This window comes from Pangasianodon hypophthalmus, chromosome 18 (assembly GCF_027358585.1).
Source record: "Pangasianodon hypophthalmus isolate fPanHyp1 chromosome 18, fPanHyp1.pri, whole genome shotgun sequence".
NCBI classification, from domain to species: domain Eukaryota; kingdom Metazoa; phylum Chordata; class Actinopteri; order Siluriformes; family Pangasiidae; genus Pangasianodon; species Pangasianodon hypophthalmus.
Genome location: NC_069727.1, coordinates 4,655,534 through 4,673,928, shown reverse-complemented (window position 1 = coordinate 4,673,928; position 18,395 = coordinate 4,655,534). Strand labels below are relative to the sequence as shown.

At 39.1% G+C, this 18,395-nt stretch overlaps 1 protein-coding gene across 4 annotated transcripts in view; it reads right to left on the bottom strand.

The window, feature by feature from the left end:
* Window positions 1-18,395, bottom strand: part of plxna4 (plexin A4) — a 314,198-nt gene that overhangs the window by 86,295 nt on the left and 209,508 nt on the right. For all 4 annotated transcript variants that reach the window (XM_034313188.2, XM_053241745.1, XM_053241744.1 and 1 more), the window contains exons 6-7: window positions 9,445-9,568; window positions 3,809-3,962 (exon numbers count right to left, since the gene is read on the bottom strand). In XM_034313188.2, the coding sequence (XP_034169079.2) occupies window positions 3,809-3,962; window positions 9,445-9,568 (278 nt within the window). The remainder of the gene's footprint in view (window positions 1-3,808; window positions 3,963-9,444; window positions 9,569-18,395) is intronic.

Here is an 18,395-nt window from a genome sequence, read left to right as displayed (position 1 = left end):
TACAGCTTGGGGCTTGATTCCACACTCTGGGCTCTGAAATTCTCTAGACTGAACTCAGACTCAACAGACTATGGATTTGACTCTACATATTCTACAGCTTTGGAGTCTGACCTCGACTCAGCTTTGGAGTCTGGGTTTGATTCAGACTCTATAACTTGGCCCTCTGCACTTGACTGAGACTCTAGAGATAAAAACTCTGGACTCAACTTGGATTCTACAGCATTCTACAGATCGGCTCAGCTCAGACTGTACAACATGGGACTCTTGACTCAGATTGGGCTTATAGTAGACAACTTGACTTGATTCAGACTTTGTAACTTGGGACTCCGGACTCAAATCAGACTCTACAGCTTGGGACTCTGGACATGACTTGTATTCTACAGATTAGGGCCCAGGACTTGGCTCAGACTCTACAATTTGGACTCTGCATCTAAGGCTCTGGACTTGACTTGGATTCTACAGTTGAGTAAAGGTTGTGGCCCAGTGATAATCACTTGAGGAATCTGAAGCTTTGGAGTCTGGACTCAACTTGGACCCTACAACTTAGGATTCTGAACTTCACTAGGACTTATAGTAGACTTGTAACTTGGAAACCTACGTATAAAGTCTGGTTCATCCCCTAATTTCTCACAACACATGTAAACACTACCCTACAGTATACTACAGTTGTATATTGAGTCTTGATGAAAAAAAAATCAACACTATTAAGTGTAGTCGATAAAAGAACATAAGAGACACAGGCATGAATGTGTAGAGTATGTTCCAGGTCTATAACTGCATAATTATGCCTCCTAACAAAGCGGCAAGCCTGTGGGTTGGAGTTCACCTGCATAACACAACATTGTTACCTGTTATCCTTTGAATATAAAACCTACAAGTCCACATGAAAGTCTTTCAAAGTCCTTTTAAAAAAGGGAGATTAGGAAGGAAGAAAGACGGAGGAACCTGTACAAGTTGATGAATGCGAGGCACAAAGGATTTTCGGTGTCCTTTTGTCAGCGCTAATGAAGAACCTCATGTTTAATTCAATGAGCCGGACGCCGACATCTCCCCTCTCGATGGAAGAGCACGCACCTCTCTTTGTCACCCACTCTTGTTTTGTCTCTTTATCTCTGCCTCTGATTCACTCCCACTATCTCCCACTTCTTCTTTAGCACCCCATCTTTCTCTCTCTCTGTCTCTCTCCCCTTCTGTCTCAGTCTCTTCAACAAAGATGGAATCATTCATCAATCACCGGAAAGTGGGGCTGACAAAGAATCTGTCCTAATTAGTCCTCCTAAATGTTACCTTGATGGCTGGTATCTCTGGAGTGTGTGTATATGTGTGTAGACCTCCTAACACACCCTGGAGAGTGTGCCTTCTTAATGAGTCACACAGGACACATATGGTTACCATGACACTGAAGAGAAAAGAAATAGTGAAAGGATGAGGGAGCTAGTTAATAAATGACCTTCTCTTCTCATTCTCCTTATACCTCCGTGTGTAGGTGGGCTCAGCATCACTAAACCAGGCATTTTGAGATACTGAGGCCCTAGAAGGTTGGTAAGCTTTATATTTTATGGCGCCTGCTTTTCCTCCATCTCCAAGGATGCTTAAAGCTGTCATTATTCTCGCAGGCAGTCATAAAGCCACCCTACAGGTCGCTCTGTGCAATAGATTCTCTTAGAATATCTCATATAAAATAAGGTGTACACTGAAAATCTCTTGATTTGTTCATGCCATAAAAATGTGCGTTCTGCAGAATGTAGTCCCGTCCCATCAAATTTAATGCGTGCGTAATATGTGAAACATACTTCGGTGAACTATTCCTAGGATTATTTGGATATCTTCAGAAAACTGGCATCAAAATACTTAAGGGCATCTGCTCCTCAATAATTACTCAAAAACTATTGACATTTCTATATAATACAGTATGGTTGCGACATGCTAATCAATACTAGCAGGGAGGACAGCTATAACTCAGTCGTTGGATGGATGTCATGCGATGACATGTTCAGGACAAGGTTCTGAGGATATATGGAAAGAATGGTGTGTGGTTACCTATAGGGGCGGAGATAAATTCAAATAGCTATTTCTCAGGATTGGACAGAAATTTGATATAATGCATCACTGTACTCTTCTGGAAGATAATTCATAGCTTATACCTGCAATACTAATAAAATATTTTTAGCATGAAGAGCTGAGGAAAGTATAAACACATTTCTTCTTTGCCTAATAGGGGACTTCCTGGTGTGGCGTCTTTATTAGCGTCACATTGCGACACGTTCATATGATGAAAAATTGCCCACCTCATGACAGCTGCCCAGATGTGAGCACTTTTCAATTATTCCCGAAGTTAACCAACCAAGGCGATGAGCAAAACAGACAGAGGGTACGAGGGTGAGAGAGAGACTGTGTTTGTCCTTTCTCACTCTCGTCTAGTGAAATGAATGCTGTCAAAACTGTTTCTCCGCCTGAACAGCTGTGGATGTGGAGAGCATCATCATCATCATCCGAAGAGATTTAATCACTTCAGCTCCAAAGTCTCTTAAATCCCACTGCCAAAAGATCCTCGAAGAGGGAGAGGGGTTGCAGGAAGAATGAAGATGGCAGTGAAAAGCCGGTGTAGCTAATGATTATTCACTCAATTACAAAACATGCCCTGCTGCACCAGTCAACAGCTGCAGGCAAGATAATGAGAAACAAAAAGAGCATGTAAACCACCATTTCTGCTGGGGTCTCTCTCAATTTCTTTCACTTTCTCCTTCTCTGTCTCTTCAATGCCTGTGATGCAAATGAGGTTTCCCAGGAGTCTGGGGCACATCGTCCCATCCAGCCGCTCCAATTACCGTGCCACGTGAGTAAGTGAAGACACGAGTGAGGTTAAATTGGTTGACTTCAAGGGTTGCCATGTGTTTATCTTAGTTCAGCCAGGGCTCCTGTTTTCCTGCTGACACTTTGCTCTCTCAACAACTGCGCTGATTTGCAGTGCCATTTTCACTCACCATTGATGTAATTGCTGTAATTATTGGTATTTTCCAAGCAGCATGATGAATAATTCTTTAACAGTATGTGAAAAGACAGTAGTACATGTGTGGGTGTCTCTTAGATAGTACACTGCCTCCAATATCCCACTTCTACCTCATTAAACCTGGACTCATGACAGATTCATGACAAAGAAATGAACAGAATTAGTGTTTGAGTTGGATTCCATAAGAATCCATCAGATGGAGGAAGAGTTATGAATACTAATCACAATCCTACCCCTAGCTTTTACCTTTGTAACTTTTTAAACAAATTGAGTCATGCAAATTGTGATGAATGCACAAATAAGAAAAGAAATCATGTATGTATGCAGCTTTCTTTAAAAAATGGCTTATATTTTACACATCATTAGCATAAACATATGTTTATGCAATCATGTTATGCTCACAAGATATTTGCCATCAAGTGTTACAAAGTGTTTTTGGCTTCACATCATGTGTTTTTGTTTCTGTTCTAATCCTGTCTCCATCCCTTCCTGTTATTTGTGTGTTACCTTATTGTGTTTACCTGTTCTGTGTCTCACCATTGATTAGTTTGTCTATTTATACCTTGCTGTTCTTTGTCTCACCATGAAGGCTTATTGTGCATTTATTATTAAGTCCAAGCCTCGTTCACCTATTTTCTTGTGCTGTATTGTCAAGAGTAGGATGTTTTACTTGATTCTGGATGGCAAAACTGTCTGGCCCTTGAATATGACACCAACTTGAAGATATTCAAATGTGCCATTGCTAGGAGAAAGACTGGCATTGCTGGCTCCAATAATTTAGAACCCGTGTAGACATACCTTGGTCTACAATGATGCGTGGGACCTCTTTCTCAGCGGGAGAGCTGCAAGTGATACGATTGCCTTCCACAAGTCCATCCATCTCAGCCAGGTCTTCAAAGGTGCAGTTCACGCCAGCGGAGAGCTCAGGAACATTGTGGGCTTCCAGGACAAGCTAGAAAGGAGGAAAGTCAACATCATCAAAATGCAAATAAGTTTAAGCTTAATTCATTCTGTTCATATATAACACCATTTTCAACCATTCTACCAAGTACTTCTCACTTGTTGACTCCAAAACAGGACAGCATGAACATTTACTTTTATGAGGAAAAAAAAAAATCAAATGCTTTAACCTTCAGATGCACCTCAGCCACCAAAAAAGTGAGAAAATACACTGTGTGGTTAGATAAATATCTGAGCATGACCATCTGCTCCTGATACAACCCAACCATCTGTAGGCCCACACTGACTTTAATGTGATCCACTGTACCCAGGAGAGACAGACGGAAGAAAGAGAGATACTAAGAAAGAGAGAGAGTGAGAGAGAGAGAGAGAGATTGGTGATATAACTCCCTAGATTATTTCAGTTTTATTTGCTTTGCCCCAGGGAAAAAATGTGCCACCTAATACAAAAACAGCAAAACAAAAAAATCAATAATACGGACAAATCCAATCATGGGACAGTAATGGCCCCATTCTTGCCCCCTGTCTCCTTCTGAACACACACACAGACACATTCCTTATACCTTGTGACCTTTTCTCTTTAATATTTAAGCTATTATTTCAGAAAGGTCTGATTTACTTCCATTCTCTTGCCCTTGTCTCCCTTTTATATTTTCATTTAATCTCCTTATTGGTCACAGACGGCCATTTGCGAACAGGAGCAATAGCCAAGACTCACACGGAGATCTCCCCACTCCTGGTGTAGTTTGCCAGCTGAACGGTGGGCTTTTAGAGCCTGTCTAATCTACACTGGAGGAGCTCTGCTTAACAAGGCAAACCTGATGTGTCCAACCACCTGAGGGACTCGGCCTCCCTGATACAGCTCAATGACAGTCGTGAGCTTCAGGAGCCAGAAGCTGGCCAAATGTTTATCCTGCTACACATTTGAGTGAAATGAAAATGCCCTTATAACTTCCACTTATTTACTGATTCTGAACTTAGCGTGAACTCCTTAAGGATCCTAAGTACTACTCCATACAATATACTATATATATATATATATATCAGACTGAGGCAGACTGACTGATTTGACCATTAGTGGAGGGATGTCAAACATATGGCCCAAGGGCTGGGACTGGTCCAATAAAGATTCTGATCTGGCATATCAAATGAATGTTAGAATCATAACAATTGAATTGAAAGTCATGAAAAAAGAGCTAGAACTAAACTCTACCACTCACAAAATGTACAAATGATGTCATTCTTCATTAGCAAGCTAAAAATGTGATCATGTATCCGTGTCACTTTCCAAAAAAACCAATTAAGGGTTTCACAAAACAAGGTTGAATACTTATGCAATCACTTTTACATTACACAACTTAAACAATTTTGCAAACTATCAAACATATCAATCATCAGAACAGGAAAATATTGCGATCTCAGTGACTTTGACCATGGAACAGTTGTTCATGACAGCTTGGCTGGTTTCATTATTTCAGAAACCGCTGATCTCTTGTGATATTGACACACACAATAAATTCTCTAGAGTTTACACAGAGTGGTGTGAAAAACAAAAAACATCAGAGGAGAGGAGAATAGCGAGACTGTTTCGAGCCATCAGGAAGGCTACAGTAACTCAAATAACCACCCTTTACAACCGTGGTGGGCAGAAAAGCATCTCAGAATATGAATCTGAGCCTACAGTGGGCACAGAGGATCAGCAAAAATGGACAGTTGAAGACTGGAAAAATTTCGCCTGGTCTTTTTCGATTTACTGTGTTGGTCTTTTGCCAAACAGCAGCTCTGTGTTGTGAACATAAGTATAAAGTGAAAGTTTATTAGAACAAGAGATGATTGAAAACAATTGTGTAGTACGCCCTGTATCAGAAACAGCTGTCCATGCTGAGAACATTTCTGATCCAGATAGAAGGCCAACTGTAAACCAGCCTACTGTAGGTGAAGCAGGTCAACTCTAAATATCCATATTGATAGAAAGTAACGGGGCTGTGACGCTGGCTCGTCTCTCTCTGCTCTTCATGCGTGATACAGGGCTGTAACAGCTCTTGCTCAGCAGAATGGCTGACCTATGCTGTTTTTATATTGCTATTTAATGAGAAGGAAGATGCTCGCAAGCAAGATACCCTCCTCCCTCCATTTCTCTGGATGCAAAAGCTGATGCCGGGATTTTAATCTCTTTTTTTTTTTTTTTCCCTTTTAGAGAGCCAAGCCGAGAATTTCTCCAATTACATTTCGAGCAGGTGAACTCAAGATGCCCGGCTGGGATGAATATGAAAATTTCTTCACGTTGACAGAGGCGCGCTCCATAAACAAAAAGCCTCCATGCAATCCACAAAGAAGCAACGGCTCTCTGCTCCCTGATTACCTTTGCGTCCAAGTGAAAAGCATCACCGAAAGAAATTGATAAATCATCATACAGAACCGGTTACTTAAAATGGAAATATATTGCTGTGATGGCAGAGAGGGGTTTAAATACAAATGGGTGGAAGTCGCAGCTCCTGCCCTCAGGGACAAAGAAAACAGAGTGGTTTCTCCTTGTCCATTCCTGGCAGACTTTTAAAGTCAGCGTATTCAATATATATTAAAATGAAACTCAGAAAAGGTTACCCAGGGCTCGAAGCAGGGACAAGGTATATTTTCTGCAAATAACCACATTTGTACCAGGGATGACATTTATATTATATTTATACTGTAGAGTTTAAATATACAGTGCTGTGCAAAAAAAGGCCAACCAAAAAAAAAAAAAAAAGAGGCCTCATTTAGAATAAAGTCGTTCTCCCAAAGGTACAGCTGCACTAAGAAAAATCTTTTTATATTCATTGCAATTCATAACACCATTAATTTTGAGCAAATTCCATACTTTACTGGCTGCCATACACAAATCTGTAGAAATACTGTATATCATTATGCTTTCTACCAGCTCTTTTTTTCTAACATCCTGGTGCCTATGTGAACCAAAAACCTCAAATTGCAGATTGCTACAATCTTTTATTTCGTCTTTCTGAAATAAAAAAAAGAGAAAAAACTGCAACATGCCTGCAAAGATTCCTTGCAAGTACCCATCAAAACATAATACACCAATCACAGACAGATTTTAGCTTTGACTCTACATTCCTGGCTTCAAATACTCCATTTTCTTTATGTTATGTTTGAACACTACATCTTGAAAACCTTGTTTATGGATTGACAATACCATTGTTGAAATGAAACTATGAAAATATGTCTGCAATACTGTGTTTGCTTAGACATTTCCAATGTGTCGGCCCCAGTAGGCTATTGGAAACTTCTACTTAATATGATTTGATTTTATGGTATGCTAAAAAAGACATTCAATGGTGGGTTTTTTTTTTGTAATCTGTGTGGCACTTTTGCTTAGGGTAACTCTGTTTACTAAGGTTTTCCAACATTCATTTTTTTCTGGACTCAGGGTCATGACTCGATATACACGTCAGAAGTCCAATTAGCACTGTCAGGTCAATAGGACGCACTTTTGCGATCACCAAGAGGGTGTGGTTGCTTGGCAACATTATTCACGTGCTGTAGGTTTCACGAATTTGATTTCAACGTCAAACTAGGTTGTCACCGCCCAGGTGATGGATGTGGCACTAACTGAACAGCAACAGCAACCTTCATTGTCTTGACCTTTTCTTTTGAAATTCACCGCACAAAACTACACAATCTAGATACATCATTGAACTAGTCACTTTAGTGCACAGCTGGTTGCAAGGTATTGAGCAATCTTTATGATGCTGCTTTCATGTAGTATGAGCGGCAGTCAGATGACAAGATTTCTCTCATCATACAGCATAAACCTAGCTTTAGCCACATAATTGGAATTGGCTCCATTTAGACCCTAAGAGACTCGCCAATAACCTTACAAATTGAGTACATCTCCTATGTATAGAGAATTTCCAGTGATTGTATAAACATTAGAATTTTGGATATGTTGTGGTGGAAAAACATGGTCTCTGATGCTCTGATACACTCCTACCACTTCATATTAACAAAACCAAATCACATATTCAGAAAATCATAAGGCTGAAATTCATTTAGACTCATTTCAATATTTAAAAAAAAAAAGTCTCTTTACTTTCTACAACAAAACAAATTCCAGCTTCAATATCCACAACTCCCAGCAGACTCTGCAAATGGAGTGGGCTTTAATCTCTTCAAACAAATATTTAATAATGAAAAAGGTCAAGGAGCACCCAGCATTTGTGAGAGCTTCTGCCTTTGTGTCTTCTAGATTTTTTTTTTTTTAAAGTAAACAATAAGATTTGAAATGTGCAGCTTTCACCCCGGGTAATCTGCCCAACCTGGTGGATTACAAAACGCTGCCAAGCATACAGGTGGAGGAATACGGCTACGGGAAAAGGTCCAAGTCAACTCTATATGGCTGCCTTGATGAACCTCAAATAAATATGATTTCATTCTTGTTTGAGAATAAAGCTTTGGAATTTATCTATCAGGTGGGAATAATTTCATCATACAATACTCTGTGGTGACATCAAGGGACAGATAAACACCACTACAGGTTAATCTGTCTTATTCTGAAGATGTCATTACTGTTTTACTTATAAAATCAACAATATCAACATGGCTACAGGACTGGACTTAATCTTTGAAGTCAAATCAAAGGGTGCTTTCACACATTTTAGCCCAAATCAGAGCGAAATTAGACATTTTTCATTTGTTCATTATTTGGTTTGGTTTGTTTTCTCTTCTCACTGCACATAATTAAACGACCCAAACACCAGAAAAAAAAGTGTATGTGTACAGCCCTAAGGGTGCAGAGATTAATCTGTGTAGAAATACCATGTGAAAACATTCTGGGGATTTGGACTCAGAAAATAAACGCTGGACGTGATGCAAAAAAAACCCAAACATTTCAAACTACTTATTCCTATAATTATCTAATCATTTATTTTACACGCTCTTCATGCTCTTCCATTGTTGTATTTCTGACCAGTGAATGAAGTTTTAAGAGTATGTTTTCAGCCCTACATACCCTTTAGCTATTTTTAACTTTGGTTTGTTTAATTATGTGTAAAACTAAACCAAAGTGAGGTAGCAAATTAGCTGATCTCTGCGCTGTTTGCTAATGAGACTTGGCTAATTTATGTAGCAGGTAGAAAATTAGCTACTAAATCTTGCCCATGTTAGGTATTTCTAATTAAATTTGGCCCATAATGAAAGTTAGCCCTGTTAGTATTTCTGGATTAAGAAACAGCTTGTTTCTCCTGGGCTGCTTCCAGTTTTCTTTTCACTCTATCTCTTTCTCTCTCTCTCTCAGGGTGTTGAATAATTTATAAGAAGTACGTTTCAGCTTGTGCAACAACATACACAGCAACATAACCAGTGAGTGATATTTTCCCGATGGTTTAACTGAGAGTGTCGAGATTGTGTTCCTCATTAGGAATGACTGTGTGTGTGTGTGTGTGTGTGTGATGTGAAGGAGTTAGCGGGCATGGACTCACCGTGACACTGTACTGGGACACTGAGATGTTGCTGGGGTGGACGCTCAGCCTGACGCACTGCTTGATGTCCGAGGTGAAGCGGCGCGGCTCAGATGACCTCTCACACTTCTCCTTTCTGGTGCACCTGTGAGAGAGAGGAAAAAAAATACATATTTAAATATTGATATTTCTGACACATATTTTAGGGATGCCCCAAGTACCGGTATTAGGGCCGATATAGGCCTAAACTCTGGGCTCGTATCAGGTTGAATTTTCCGTTCTGATCCGGTGATCTTTGATGTAAAAACAGCACAAAAGCTCACTGCCTATTATTGAATATTCAGTATTGTATCAAAAATGAAAAATTTGATGAGCAGATTCATTACTAGTCGATCTTAACTTTATTTAACAGTCTATTCCCGCAATGCGGCAAAGTTTTGGATTTAACTTCTGTAAAGCCTCTTTATGGAACTACAGCCAGTTTAGGAGGTTTAACAGATACATCCTTCCTATATATAGAGCCTCATTCATCTAGCAGGTCCTCTACAGCTGTGGAGCTCAAAGCCTCGGAGACTTTACTCAGAGGCAAACAGGTATAATTCATAAACTTTTTGCAGGTAGGTTAATTTCCCAAACCACTCCCACAAACAGTAACTAAAAGCCTGGATCATGTAGGAATTTAATGGAAATGAATTGGGAATGGCTTGAAATGTGAATGTATAGTTTGACACAGCACAATTCCCAGGACATTATTACTTCCTGGGAAGGTTCAGAAACATAAGTTGATATATTCCCAGGAAAACCAAGCTGACATCTTTAGAGGAGTTTGCAGCTGAGTAGTTTCTAATGAGCAAGTAACTCATTGATTTATTGTCGCTATCATTATCCTGGTCAAGGCTGCGGTGGATCCGGGAGTCTATCCCGGGAACACTAGGAGTGAGGCAGGAATACACCCTGAATTGGACCACATTCAGGAATGGTGTTTTGTTGTGACAGAAATCAGTTTAAACTCATTAAAAACACGCATAGTGTGTATAAAGAGCTGAAAGCACAAAACGGGAATCATAGTTGTTATTATAACATATAAGTATATGAATCTCGCTTCACGCACGTGCATAAATTTGGATCGGATTATGTGTAACGTGAATATAAACTGAGACTGCATATAGAGTATCCACTTGAGGAGCCATATATCCATAACCAGTTCATTCGGAATCCGCAATGCGAATGAATTCATTCAGATTGGCTGTAAACATAGCTTTTGATCGAATGAATATTCAGAACTGAGACCAACTAGGAGCCAGTGAAGAAGGAAAATCCCAAACGGATCTCTGGTGCTGCAGAGTTATGACGAGAGAGTACAGAAGAAGCAGAAATTCTTCTCTACTTCTCAAACCCTCCTGCCTGCCACTCAAGACTCTGCCCGCTTAATCCTCATTGACTTATACAAACTTCCGTAGCAATTAAGTCCAAATCAGTGTAGAGCAGGGCGGCATGCTGAGGAGAGAGAAAGCCGTTTTATAACCGGGGCTGTTTGGGAAAGCGCCTCAGTCAAAGCTTTTCATGTGCCAGAAAGAGATGATAAAAAAACTGAGAGAGCGGTAGAGAGGTAGAGAGAGAGTGTGTTAGATGTGTGTATTGTAAAGTTAAGCAGCCTAGCGCAAAGAACTCTGCAGGCAGAATAGAAAGGAGTGCAGTAATCTACTCGCAATGAAAGCAAAGGGATGGAGGAGATTTAAGAGGCAACAATCGTTCCTCATTCTCTCAGCCCTCGCTCTAAGCAGGTCTGAAAAGGTTTTTAATCAGAACGCCTCCCTTTGTAGCGCCAATCACTCGGTTTGTTCCCCATTCTGTGACCGATTCAATAAACCACCCAGGTACAATGCGTTCAGAGTTCAGTCAAAAACAGAACAGAAAGAAAAAAGCTAAATCTAAATGTAAAGTTTACAATAAGCGAAAGAGAATATTACAGGAGTGTGTATGGAAGAATCATATACGTGTCACATGTGATGAAGTTTTTCATGTGTGTTTATGTGAGGAATATGTGATCGCATGTGCATTTCACCTTCACAAGCCCTAAAATTGCACGTAAACTCAAGCAAGCTGTGAAAATTAAAAACACTTGCCCTACATGTGAAAAGTTAACATGTAAAAAAGTCAATGAATTGTGTAAAAGGGAATGGTTAAAAAAAATTAAGCCATGTTCACTACATGTGAAAATGTAACACGTGAAAATCAACGAATCATGTTGAAAAAAAAAACACAGGTGAAAAATTAAAACATACACTACATTTGAAAAATTAACACATGAAAATAAATGAAATGTGAAAAAAATCACGCATAAATCAATGGATTATGTGAAAAAAAATTGTGAAAATAAATAAGGCTTGTGAAAACATCACATGTGAAAATCAATGAATTGTGAAAAAAATTACTTGTGAAAATCAGTGAAAATAGCATGTGAAAAAATCACACATGAAAGTGAAAATAGCATGTGAAAAAACATAAAAATAAACAAATCACATGAAAAAAAATCATGAAAGCATGAAAATCATACGTGATAAAAAAAAACATGCACTACAGGTGAAAAACAACATGTAAAGAGTCTAAAACATGTGAAATGTGTAATTATTCACGTGTGAAGTTGTGACATGACTTGTCTGTAGGTGTGGTGTAGCAGAGATCATTTAATATAAGAGTGTATACGTGTGTAATAATGGTGTATAAGAGTGTTGTGTGTGTGTTCAGTGATGTCAGACGAGGCTCCGCCCACAAGTCAAAGATTACAACGACCTTCCCTACCACAAAAGCTTCGCAATCAACCGCCTGCTTTACCACTTTCCATAATGAATAAAACACTCGGGACATGCTGTTATAGGAAAATAATCAACATCGTATTACTGTTACTACCGTGAAGTTGATTATTTTCCTACAACAGGACATCCCGAAGTGTTTTATTACACGTGCAGTGGATGTGACTGGATAAATCTGTACTGGGTTTTACTCCAGCATTACTCTCTATTACCAACAGGGGGCATGACGCGCCGTGCGTCTCGGATCTGAGCGCCACCGATGCAGGGGAATGAACTGACAGCGAGTGTGTGTGAGTGTGTGTGAGTGTGTGTGATTGCGATGTCCCCTTCAGGGGCGGGGTTAAGAGTGCTTTTATTTAACGGCGCTGCTTTTACAGATAATAAACAAGCACCAGGGCAATACCCTGAGAGTCGTGTAAAAACATGTTTATGATCCGTCTCACAGCAGGACACACCTGTGATATACGCGCACAGCGCGCTGCATCAGGAGAATGAAGTGTGTGTGTGTGTGTGTGTGTGTGTTTCAACTGAGTAGAACTGCATATACACTATATACAGTATCAGTACAGAGTAGACTGTTTTAAAACATAATCATTAGCAAAGCAAAAGTTTCTCCTTATGTAATATAAAAGTGTAACGTTTTGTTTCAGTGATGAATAAATGATCAGCAATCGTTGCAAAAACAGAAGGAGAGATGTAGGAAATGTGCTTGGCAATCAACCACCTGCATTTCCACTTTCCACAAGGAATAAAACACTCGGGACATGCTGTTATAGGAAAATAACCAACGCTGTTTTACAGTTACTACTCTGAAGTTGATTATTTTCCTATAACAGGACATCCTGAAGGGTTTTATTCCATGTATACCACACAAATCTGGCAACACTAACAATTTCCTATTAATTAAAGAACGACATGTTGTATGTTTTATCCATTTATAATTACATTTAATGTTGTGGAATGTCTGTGAGACAAGTTAGTTCCTGTTATCACTTATGTTATAGCAGCTATAAACAGCTGTTCCCTCACCAGCCTCTGGTGTTCTCTCTCTTCAAGTTAGAAAGACAAAAAAAATAAATAAATACGCAGCTTCTCATGTTATCGAGCAACCGCAAAACGTGAAGAAACAGACTTGTACAGCAGACGCTCCACATAAACAGATTTAAAAAAAAACAAACATCCGTAATCATGGATATGATGGATTTTTTCTATGAGGAGATGTTTATTTAACATTCAGAGAAGGAGTCTCCAGTGTCAGCTTGCTTCGAGGATGTTCCACAACATTAAATGTAACTATAAATGGATAAAAAATATGATGTGTCGCTCTAAATAAATAAATAAATATTGTAATGACTGGAAAGGTGCTGTGGTAGAAGAGGAATAAAACACTTTGGGGGTGTGTTGTTATTGGAAAATAATTGACTTCACTGTTGTGACAGTAACTCCTCTTCATCACGTTGATTATTTTCCCGTAACAGCACATCCCGGGAATTGTTTTATCGCTTACTTACAGAATGTGCTGTACACTGCTGACTGTAATGCTGACATCATGTGTAGAATTACTGTGTATTTTCTTAACGGATTACTCAGGCCATCTTATGATCATTTGGATCACGGTTCTGTGGTCTGCGTGATAATCCGAAAAGCATTTTGATCTGAATGTGACAGCTTCTCCAACAGTTGACAGGCTCGGATAGTTTTACACACAAACACACACACTCTCACTAATAAGATGTTATTATCTGATAACACAGTCCATCTGGTCCATATGAGAAGGACAGAGTGCAGGCTGGCAGACTGAGGAGAAGTGAGTCACGCTTTCTCTTAGACACAGATGTATATTATCATCTCCACATTGGTTCGAACGGACTCCAACTGATTCATCTATTAGTGCTGTGCTGACATCGGGTTTGATCTCAGACTGAGGTGCATACGAATTACACTCATCCTCTCCACTTTGTATAAATTTGAAAAAACGAAAGGACGGAGCTGGAGCTGCAGATGCAGTAACTCTAATGGCATCACAGAATCAAAAAAACCTACTATTATCTCCAAATATGGTAAACACGATGAGTATTTCAGCTAAAAGAATCATGAATGAGGCTAATCCAAGCGCTGTGTATCTCCTAGCGCTCTGATAATGATAATTAATGAGAGATTTGACAGCAGGGGGTCTCCTCTGGCTGGACCATCCAGCCTACACTAACACACACTGGATATACTGGCTCATCAGTAAGGAATAAAACACTTGATGGTGTGCTGATGTAGGAAAATAATTAATGCACGGGTGGTGTGATGCAACTTGACACAAAGTGGAGTTGATTATTTATTTTTCTATAAACGCATGTCTCAAAATGTTTCATTCCTTTCACACTGCAGCAATTTGCCTATTATTACAATATTACAATTTAATTCGTTAAAAGACGGCACATGTTGTAGTTTTTATCCATTTATAGTTATATATAATGTTGTGGAATGTCCGCAAAGCAAGTTATTTCCTGTTATTAAAGCAGCTATAAATAGGAGCTCCCTCACCAGCCTCTTGAAGTTGGTAAAATCAAAAACATAGCTTGTCATGTCACAGAGAAAGCACAGAAATTCCTCTGTCCTTAAGACTTCCCCATGGGGCAATACCTACTAATTGTTACAAAGTAAACAATTAGACACTGGAGACTACTTCTGTTTATTTTTTCAGGTGTTCATGTCTGCCAGACAAGTCCCTGTTTAATGTATTCCTATAGAAACGAAGTATTAGAACAAGTGCAAGAATATAAACCTGTGATTTGTAGCTACACTACTCTTGTAGAAAATGAATCAAGACCTTCTGACCAATCAGAATTGAGAATTCAAGAGCGCTGTGGTATAAGACAAATAACACTTAATACGTGTCACAACAATGTTTTGCTAGCAAACAGCAAAGTGGAAGCACGTTTAAAAAGGATAGGCTTGACAAAACATGCTAATGTTGCTAACAATGAATGGAAGTTAGCTGTTAGCTCAAGTCCACATTTGTCCTTAATGCATTTGCGCAAATCATGTAGCATCTACAGCTATGAATTTACAAGGGCAAATTGAGAGAAGAGTGTTTAAGGTGTCATGATATTCATGATAATATTTATTGGGATATTGATATGATATTGTATCATCTAGCCCTGGTTGAAAAAGCAATGCGAGAAGATGCCAGTCTTTTTATTAAGTGTGCTCTTTGAAAAGTAAAGACAAAGAATTTGAAGGTATGTTGAGTGAGACAAGGTTCTGTGGTACATTTCAAATTCGGTAAAGATCCCGTTTAAGTATTTACTACAATCCAATAGTGTCTTCTGATTCACCTCTGCTGCGTAAACGCTCCCCTGGCAAAGTGTGATATTCTTACGAGATCAGAGCACAATAGCGCAGTAAGACGTGTTGTGAGAAATGGAAAGGAGACAGAAAGTCCCTCTCCACCAGCCACAAGGGACACGAGAGGCTTTTGAAATGCAGCGGCCTATTCAGGCACGAAGCCGCCATGGGAGATAAAATGAAAAAGAGTGAGAGAGAAAAAGACAGAGAGAGAGAATAAAAAAATAAGATAGAATGTGCATCACATGCTTATATGTAGCTGTACAAACTACAAAGACAAACTACAGCTACTCTGATTAACCTTGACTAAGTGACATTTTATTGCAATGCTCTCCGCTGTAAAACCTCCAAGTCCAAAAGGTGTGATGGTGTAAGAAAAGACCACTGTGCATGACAAAGTCAGTGCTAGAAGCTCATCCATAGACAAAAAATCATGGTTTTTAGTTAAAAAAAGAGTTAAAAAGCACCTAGGGATCTTCTTGCAAATCACAAAAACGTCCTTACGTTGCATAACCTATAATATGCATATGCAACTTTCGTAATTAAAACCTTTCGCGCTTTATATACAGTATGTTATACCACAGTTCTCAATTCCGATTGGTCAGAAGGTGCTGATTAATTTGTTCTACAACAGCGCAATTAATATGTTATCGTTTCTATAGTAACAACTCATACTTTTATAGAGGATGCTTCCCATAAACAAAGTTTAAAAATGTGTGAAATTGTTGATTTGGTAAACTTTTCTTTGTGGAGATGTTTATTTAACATATATGGAAGGAGTCTCCAGTGCCAGAGCTTTGTACCAGTCAGATTTAAAGGTGTAACTTTAAGTTTTCCGACTCTTTGGGACATTGGAGTTACAGTTTCTTTGTAACATGATGAGCTTTTTTTTTTTTTTTTGAGAGAGAGAGAGAGAGAGAGAGAGAGAAAAAGAGAGGCTACGATGTAAGTGATAACAAGAACCAACTTGTCTATGCAACTATAAACAGATAAAAAGTATGATATGTTGTTCTATAATTGAAAAACTTTCCTAGAGAGTGTTACACCACAACAAAAACACAAAAGACAAAAAGAGTGCTATCAAACACACTAACAATTACCTGTTGCTTATTTTTCTCTTAATATAACCTCACAACTCAGGGTTTCGCTTTCACAAAACCCCTTCCAAACAGAACCCCTTCTAAAACCATTAACCATCGAAACAACCCTTAGTCCTTGAACCCTAAGTCCTCTATTTATCTTGTCTTAACCCTATGTAGTGAGCACACACAGTGAACAGGAAGTTTCTAACTTGAAGTTAGTGAATGCTACATGGATCACAGGTTGTGTAAGAAATTTGATTCAACAAATTTGAGCTGAATATCAGGAACTAGAAAGCATTACTGAAGGTAAATAAATGAAAATGAATCTAAAACTTTAGGATTTATGATAAAATGGTGATGTTGCCCCATAAATGCACCAGAAAGGAAATTTTAGCAACTAAACTAGCAAAATAAACAAAGAAAAGGTTCCATATAGCGCCATAAAGGACTGTTTGATTCGTCTCTCTGCAGGATTTCCTTTTAGAAAAAAGGTTCCAGGTAGAATCTCTAGAACCATTACGAGAATATAATACTACTAACGATCACTGCATTATGATATCCGGTAAAAATATCAGGACAATCCTGAGATGATTGTGTTTGACCAATCAATTATCAGCATTGCTGTGAATGAGCTACGCTAAAGAAATGTCCCTGTTTGGTACTCTTGGTACCCTGGAGAAAAAAAAAAAAAAAAGTTTCCAAATTTAGTACTTACTTATGCTTGGAAATAGAAAAAAGGTCAAAATGTTGAATCACAGATTTATTACCGTACCATGACGTATCACACTGCAACTGGAAAATACATATTTTATAATAATAATCCGTCAGTGCTGGATGTGGTATGATTAAATCATGATTGATTGCTCCCCTTTAAAAAAAAAAAAAGAAAATTCCTCTCCGTAGTGAAATCATTAGTCTGTACAGTGACATCAATTAACAAAAAAGACCTTGTCATTACTGACATTTCTATACTCTAGAGATACAGACATATATAATATTCAGCAAAGCATAGCAAAAGAGAGAGAGACAAAGTGAGAAGAAGCGAGGTTTAAATTTAGCACTTGGAGCCGAACTCCGACAGCCCTGTGTGAGAGAGGAGGACAAGCTGGCCATCATCATTACGCCGAAAAAGGAACAAGTGAGAAAGGGAGTTAAAGTGGGACGAAAAGAGGACAAAGAGGAAAGAAAAGTGTCAAGATTTGCTCAGTGTGTGTGTGTGTGTGTGTGTGTGGGTGGGTGTGTGAGACAGAAAGTGAGAGACGGAGAACGGTAGGATGGTGGAGAGTCTTGGAAAGTCATTACCCAGTCCAGTGGCTCTGACCCGATTCTCCCCCGCCTAGTGGGGTTCACCCTCAGGGCCGCTGCTCTCTACGCTGCTGCTAACAGCAGCCGGGCGGAAAATTAGTGAGGGGCACCCCAACAATGACAAACAAACACACAAACACACACACACACACACATATCCAAGATACAGTGATCACCTGCAAACCTGCTCTTACTCAACCCTCTTTCACACGTATTATTTTAATGCAGGAATTTAATCAGGAAGCGGTTACATTCCAAAATCCAGCAAGACAGACACCACAATTTGGAGATGTACCAGGATGAGACCTAGTACACTTCCTAAAGGATCCTACAGGCAGTACTGGAGTAGGAAATTACTGCCACTTTTTTTTTTTTTAAGCAGCTCATTTAAATCTACAATTCAATATTCAATATTCAATATTCAAGTAACGTT